Consider the following 8,123-nt stretch of genomic DNA (forward strand, 5'->3'; position numbering starts at 1 on the left):
TAGTATTGAACTAGCAATGAATAAGTAATAAGTTATTATCAACCTTAGTTAAATATGCACAGTTGTTGATCATACAAACACAGAGACGTTTACTGCCAAATAACTAAAAACTGGTTTATATATACTTACAATCAAACCATAAACTAAAACTTAGAAAATGGCCTTACCTACAAAGAACTGAGACACCTGGTGCCAACGTCCTAGTGTTAAATCCACATACTTAACTTTTCCCTTGAACTCTGGAAGAGGGAGCCCCAGTGGATTCAAAATAGCGGAGGCATCATGGACTATCTGATCTGTTTGCCTGTTAATGTAAGAAATGTTCATAATTTACATTTTAAACAAGCGCTATCTATCAAATGATGTTAGTAGATTACGGGCGTTTCAGTGTTTTGAGCTTTAACACCGAATTAAACATTTCTAATACGACTTTTTCTAACAACTGCATTCGTGGTCTGGCGATCAGCGTGCTCGAATTACAATCTGAAGGTCGGGGGTTCGAATCCCTCTAATACTTTTGTATTAAATAGCGTAGCCAAAATATTGGGATCGAGAATTCGAATTTTCTCAGTTTAAGTATAATACCAGTACTTTAAAATTTGTCCATTTCGTTCAAAACATAATAATTGCTTCATACAACTCTTCACAGCATCTAGAAATTATCTATAACTGTTCATATCAATCAAACAGAAATAGTGTAATGAGGCGGAAAAATAAAGATGGATGACATAGGTCTGCGGACTTACAACGCTAGAAACCGGGTTTCGATACCCATTGTGTAGCTTTGTGCTTAACTTCAAACCAACAAATACATGATGAAATTGACTCCAGCTTCCCTAGCGGTGACGCACAAATACTAATAATGTAGCAGAAGAGTATGTACATTTATGATCACATGAGGTTATACTCTCGTGACCTACTCTGCGAATAAATATATATACCCTGCCAGAAGCTTCACTAAAACAGATAGAGTTACGAGATAGTTATTGAAAGGTATGGTTACTGCTGTTTGTAACTCGATATTGTTATTGATGCTATTATTGATCTTGAAAGGTATTGTTTGAATATTGTAATTGCTGTAATTTTTTTTTGTTTTGGGAGGGGGGGGTTAGTATTTTTCTTTTTGGTTCTTTTTCCTGGTTCTATTGTTATCGATTTATCAATATTTATGATAAATTATCTATTCATATTGATGTGAAGTCCTGGTCGGTCGGGCATTTGTTTATTAAGTGTGTTGAATTAATTTCTAAGTGTTGTTATTGGGAATAAATTGTATTTTTGTTGTTGAACTCTGATTGTAGCGGCTTGTTCATTTTAGACCGTCACACGCCACGCAAGAAAATGTTATCGTATCTTATATATTCCACTTGATTTTTGGCAACAATATATTCTAACATAAACCTTCCACGGATATCATACAGTACTGTAATTGTGTATTTACATTTTGTGAATGATAGGCGACTCATTTAATTTCTGCTTTAGCACATTCTGAAGATTTCTCTATAAAATCCAAACTTAACGGTTGACTAATCTAAGTCAATACATCTTATTAGTTGCATTCATTAAACTGTTCTCAGTCAGAAGCTATCCAGAAAATTTGACGTTTATTATAAAGCTAAAATTTGGTGTCCGATCCCTAAGTCAGGCACAGTTCAGATAGCCCATTGTAAAGCTTTGAGCTTAACAACAAACAAAATATTCCTTTTTATTAGTTTTACGTGTAATTAACATACGTGTTAAAAGAAGTTATATGTTGAAATTTTAACACTAAAACTAATGGATTCCGTATTATGAAAAATTGCCTAGGTACTAACCTTAATTTTTTCACCATGTTCATTGATATCGTTGTTGCCATTGCTCCTGTGTTGATCAAAGCATAACCTTCTACTCCATTACACTGTAAACGACGTAAGATATGGATAATAACTACATTTAATCAACGTGAGTAATAAATATTTTGTTAAGAGCTTAATGAGCTCCAACTCTTCTTTAGTTAAAAAGTGTTTTGATCTATTACGTATATTTATTACTAGAACCTGAAATGTTTACATCAGCATATTGACATTGAATATCCATCTATCCAAATAAATTGGTAACAAAATGCAAATATTATGGGATTGCTCCCCATTTATTATGCTGAAAATTAACTACACCAGAGTGCATTCATATTTTAATAGCTTACGCTCTTATTGGTTGTCATCTAATCAACCAGACAGTGCCGTAGCAGCATAATGCAACAGACAGTCACACTATTCCCAGTAGTAGTGTGGTGAATGAACTCATGGCTCCCAACACGATGTAGACAAATATTTAAAATTTCGTAGGCACCACCAAGGAATACTCACATTGAAGACAACACTTTGGTTTAGTCATTTTGTATGTATAAAGAACCTGCATGGGTCTGTGGCTAAAGAAATGTATAATGTTCTGACATTCCATTGTATGTAATTACATCAAAAACAACAGTATTTTATAAGTAACTAGCCACCAGGTTACCCGTTCTTCGCATGATGAGCATTTAATCTTACAAACTACATTATATGCGTAATAACATACTAATGCATTATTCCGTCAGCTCGTTGCCCCCCCCCCCCCTGTGGCACAGCGGTATGTCTGAGGACATACAATGCTAGAAATCGGGTTTCGATACCGTGGTAGGCAGAGTACAGATAGCCCATTGTGTAGCTTTGTGCTTAACTTCTAACAAACAAAACCGTTAGCTCGTTGATTATCTATTCACCTTCTTCATATTTCGTATCACCCATACTGCAACAAACTAGTTTTTTTTTGTTGTTTTTTTTTGCGCTTCAGTTTCTTTATAGGTCGAAAATGTATCATTGTTTGCTCAACCATTGGTTGGGTACATGCTTGGCCAGGCCTTGTCTTGATTACACCACTGGTTCCAAGCAGAAAAACACGACATGAAAATTGTGTGGAAATCAGAGTTTTGGCTAATGAAGGCTACTGGATATGGTACATGAAATTAGTACTGCTGATAATATAAGTTGTCCACATAAAAATACCACGCTCTTTATGTGATGCACTACAACCTAGTAGAAATCTTTCCATTAACCTGGCTGTAAGCACAGGTGTGAATGCTACCTCCAGAAATCTAAGATACACAAAGTGACCTCAATGGCTGCTCAGAAACCACGCATAGGAGAAGTAATCAAAAAAGTTGAAATGGGCATCAGACTTCAAATAATGGGATGAATAACGCTAGAGGAAGGTGTATTTTATAGAGGAATCCAAATTTAGATCATATGGAAACAATCAGTGACAGTTTGTTCGATAGCAGAGAGAAGGACAGTGTCGCGGCCAATATAAAACATCTAGAATGAAGAGTTCTGAATGGACTAGTGCAAGTGTGAGCCGCATCTCAGCCAATTGATGACACCATAACTGCTGACAGATTAAATCATTTTTTTTTCATCATGTTATTTCCTCAGGGACAAGATCTGTTTGGCAGGGATTCATCTTCCAACAAGCACGTAGACAATGTGGCGAATTGATACCTTAGAGGGAAATGAGGCCGATGAAACAATTGCAACCATGGCTTAGCCAGCGCAAGATTCTGATGATAAGAATATTATTAAGTCTATATGGGCCTATATGGAAAATGAGAAGGTCAAACGGCAAACAAACAAATTGGCTAAACTGTGGGGAGTAACCAAATGTCCGAAAGTGATCAAAATTCTGGGCCTTTTGAATGATATTGTTATTCTTTGAAGTTAAGCACAAAACTACACAATGGCCTATCTGTGCTCTGCCCACCACGAGTATCGAAACCCGGTTTCTAGCGTTGTAAGTCCGCAGACATACCGCTGTGCCACTGGGGGCCTTTTGAATGAAGTCTACTTGAATTGTTGTGGTGATTTTTGTACTAACTCTGTCATCATGGTTGTGAGTAGTAGTATACAATAATTGTATGTATGTTGGTGAATTGATATTAAAATGACATTTTCTAGAATTTCACACCTGTAGTACCTGCTTATTAAAAGGACATTTTCCAGAAATTCATACCTGTAGTACCTGCTTATCAAAAGGACATTTTCCAGAAATTCACACCTATAGTACCTGCTTATTAAAAGGACATTTTCCAGAAATTCACTCCTGTAATACCTGCTTATTAAAAGGACATTTTCCAGAAATTCACTCCTGTAATACCTGCTTATTAAAAGGACATTTTCTAGAAATTCACACCTGTAGTACCTGCTTATTAAAAGGATATTTTTCAGAAATTCACACCTGTAGTACCTGCTTATTAAAAGGACATTTTCCAGAAATTCACACTTGTAGTAACTGTTTATTAAAAGGATATTTTCCAGAAATTCACACTTGTAGTAACTGTTTATTAAAATGATATTTTCCAGAAATTCACACCTGTAGTAACTGTTCATTAAAAGGATGTTTTCGAGAAATGCACACCTGTAGAAACTATTTATTGAAATGATATTTTCCAGAAATTCACACCTGTAGTAACTGTTTATTAAAATGATATTATCCACCTTGTATCAGTCTCTGACACTAATGCTATTTTTACTGAATAAGAGGGCTATGAATAATATCAAAATGCTGACGTGTCAATAGCAGCAGCAGCGAATAAATAAAATAAATTTCACTTGCATAAAGTTAGATGTTATCCAGTAGAAAATGCTGTAAGTAAGTAAATTTTCTTTAAATAATGAGAAAAACTATACTAAAAATAACTTTTTTACAGATTTCAAAAACAATACTTACCTAAATAATAAAAATGGCAAGCAATTGCTTGAGAATTCGCTCTATTCCAAACAAATAAAAACAAGTGTTTTAATTTGCAACAAAGGCTGCTCAAGTAACGATGTGCCCGTGAGTTAAAAATGATATTTAAAATTAAAATGTTATTTTTATCTGTCGCAAAATTGTAACGAAATATATGTTATTTAATCCTTTAAAATATCAATTGGTCACATAATTTAAGCCTTGATTAGAAAAGAATTAGGGGAACAGGTCCCCATACACTTCCCGCTAGCACGGTGGACTATATAATGACGTGATTACCCTGTTACTTGGAGCCTTGCGTTTGGTTATCTGGCACTGTTCAAAAAGTTTGTTGTGTGTTCTTGAAATATTTTATTTGAATCACTCGTTTCTAAACCAGAGCCTATGCTATCACGATAACCTGTAAGTAACCCATATTTCTTATCACGCCATGCAAGCAGACAGAATTTTACGTATTTTGTATACGAAACCTTACCTCGCATTTAACGATGGGCGGTACGTGCATCCTACTCAATCTAGAGTCATCTTCAAAGAGCGGAACCGCCATTGTGCTAACAAAAGTATTTTGTGTTCCATTATTTGAATTAGTCCCAAAATTCTTGGTGTCAAAGGAGCTAGATCGACACTAAATTAAAATAATTAAAATAGAATTAAAAACCTATCAAACATTTATATACCTATCAATATAAACGAAATAATTTCAGGCAATGATGTTTGCCTAAAAACTTTGATATCATTTCGAAGATGAAGTTATAAATATAGCTTTGTTAGTATCGTAGGTTGAAAACTCAGTAATTTGTTACTATTTAAAAAATATACCTTGATATAATTACATACTTCATAATGAGAAAAGTTCGGGTGTTTCACTGTATCATCCAGATATGAAATTCCAAAAAACAATTTTAGTTATCTTGATATTATCAACACAGAACCTCAATTTTGTCGCGGGTTACATATCTCCTTTAGACCTACAATTTAAACAAAGCTAAAAATTGAGTTTTTCAATCTCGAAGATAAAATCAAATTGCATAAAGACACTGCTTAAAACTTGACATTGAACGTAACAGGATTGAAGGTGTTATAATTTAAAACATGAAGTATGGAACATTGTCTGGTTTGGACCTAATTTAGTCACGTGAAAGCACGCACTTTAACACTTGGCTGATTTTCAGAACAATAATTAAATATCTGGTATAAATATCTTTATAACCTTTAAATTCATTTAAGTTTCTTCGGTTCAAAGTAATTGACAATGCAGGCTTGCTTAGTGCGGTGTTATTAATATATTTAATTTAAAACAGAACTAATGATGTGATTTTGAACAAGATACGTGTTATATTATTTATCACAACTGTATTTTCATTTATCAGGTTAACCTAAGCTAAACGACTGGCTATAAAATAATGTTTTAAAGAGAACTCCAGTCGTGAATTCCCTGTTTGACTATTTAGAAAAACAATCAAGCGTAGTCATAAACTTTCTTTTGAATAAGATGTTAAAAAATAAACAATAACGTTCTTTGTTTTAAAATAAGAATGTCGAAACACAGGTAAGAACTTTACACTTCTATTTAATTTCATTTATATATTTTTTTAATTTGATTGGGCTATGATAGACCACCAACATTACATTAACAACAATTTGTGAAATTTCACACTGTCACCAGAGGGCCACAATCTCATGAAGAAGATGTTTAGGGGATGGACCTGTTTTTGAAGCATTACTTATTCTGTTTAGTTCGATTACAACCCCTACCCCGGTGGCTCAGCGGTAAATCTGAGGTGTTACAACGCTAAAACTAGGGTTTTGATACTCGCAAAGGCAGCTTAATAACAATAAAAAAACATTGGTATTTATATTCATTAAGCTTTCTAGATCTGCGTGTAGTTTCCTTTTTTACTAATTATATAAACTTCATTAGAATGTGTCAAATGAATAAAAACGCAATGCGATCTCGAGCAGATAAAGATGTTATTTTCAGTTGAAGTTAAATAACTAGAGACTTTGACTTTTTTCATATTCACAGTCATAACGTGTTAACACGTTTTGTTATTTTACGCTCCATATTTTATGTATGAATAAGTCATTATTTGTTGTTATTTGTAAATAAATGAAGCACCCCCTGATTTAGCACTTGGCTTAAAAGCTCAGGTATGTAGGGAATGCTGTGAACATTGCCTTATTAGAACTCGAACCATACCTACACGCACAAATCAACGACAGAAAAAAAAAAAGAAAAAGCTTCGGTGCAAACTAGAGATCAGTGTGAAACGTCTCTTAGACGTTTCATTTCACAGTTCACAGTTCGTCATTGTGAAACGACGATACAAAATATTGTTAAACTTAAAGCTGAGGAAATCCGAAACTCGTGTTCTTCCTAATCAATCTAGGTCATGCAATTAATATCAGTTTTACAACACTTATAGTGTAAAAAAAGAACACAACTTGTATTCTGTACACAAATTTGGTGTTTGAAAGGTGACAAAATAATTTCAAGTTGAAATAAACACAATCAGTGCTAGCTTTTGTTTTGTTTTTAATTATGCACAAAGCTACACAAGGGCTATCTGTGCTCTGCCCACCACGGGTATCGAAACCCGATTTCTAGCGTTGTAAGTCCGCAGACATAACCGCTGTGTCACTGGGGGGCCAGTGCTAGCTAAGAAAACAGAACACAAATATGTTTGCTAATGCACAAGCCTTGTGTTGAGCTTTATACATAGACGTAAAAAATGGTACTATTAAAACACTCCAATGTATCTAAACACAATTTTGAACTGAAAGCAGCGCAACATTTGTATCCTTAAAAAACTGGTAAAACTTGTTCGTTAATGTCGCTACTACAACAATCAACTGTTATTGTTAACCCAAGTCTGTGTTTCGGGAACGTAAATGGTGCTGTTGTGAAATAACACTATGTTGTGTTAATTTACAACATATTTTTTATACTAACACCTAAAACATTACAGTCATAAATTAAAGATAAATTAGCAAAGTTAAATGTATCAGTTTTACAGTTTGCTAAGTAGAAATACAGTAGAATATCCAAATCGTATAAAATCGCATACGGTTTCGACATTAGTGTTCTTATCATTACGAGAAGTTTAAAGCTTTATCGTTACGCTCTTCATCAAGTGACGTTAATAACAGTAACTTCCGATCAGAGTAAGATATGCACTTAAAAGATAAGCTAAAAATCAACCTGGCCATCAGTACAGCAAATTGAATATACTTTACTTATAAAAGTTTTGAGACTGTGTAATGAAAACGCCTTAATATAAATGTACACCGAGTGGTCACAAGTAAATAGACACCAAATGTTTCGTCATTTAACTGATTTATGCTAACTAATTTGTGTTCAC

General features: G+C 34.0%; 1 protein-coding gene across 6 annotated transcripts in view; it reads right to left on the minus strand.

Moving 5' to 3' along the window:
- Window positions 1-8,123, minus strand: part of LOC111086901 (nuclear receptor-interacting protein 3-like) — a 35,307-nt gene that overhangs the window by 15,357 nt on the left and 11,827 nt on the right. For 5 of the 6 annotated variants that reach the window (XR_002611612.1, XM_022391632.1, XM_022391633.1 and 2 more), the window contains 3 exons: window positions 5,237-5,386; window positions 1,815-1,897; window positions 168-304 (listed from right to left, as the gene is read on the minus strand). Coding sequence is in view for 5 of the 6 variants with exons in the window: in XM_022391632.1 (XP_022247340.1) it covers window positions 168-304; window positions 1,815-1,897; window positions 5,237-5,386 (370 nt within the window). In the remaining variant the exon portion in view is untranslated. The remainder of the gene's footprint in view (window positions 1-167; window positions 305-1,814; window positions 1,898-5,236; window positions 5,387-8,123) is intronic. The other variant, XM_022391637.1, reaches the window with a different exon arrangement.

The sequence above is a fragment of the Limulus polyphemus genome, unplaced genomic scaffold (assembly GCF_000517525.1).
Source record: "Limulus polyphemus unplaced genomic scaffold, Limulus_polyphemus-2.1.2 Scaffold1535, whole genome shotgun sequence".
NCBI lineage: Eukaryota > Metazoa > Arthropoda > Merostomata > Xiphosura > Limulidae > Limulus > Limulus polyphemus.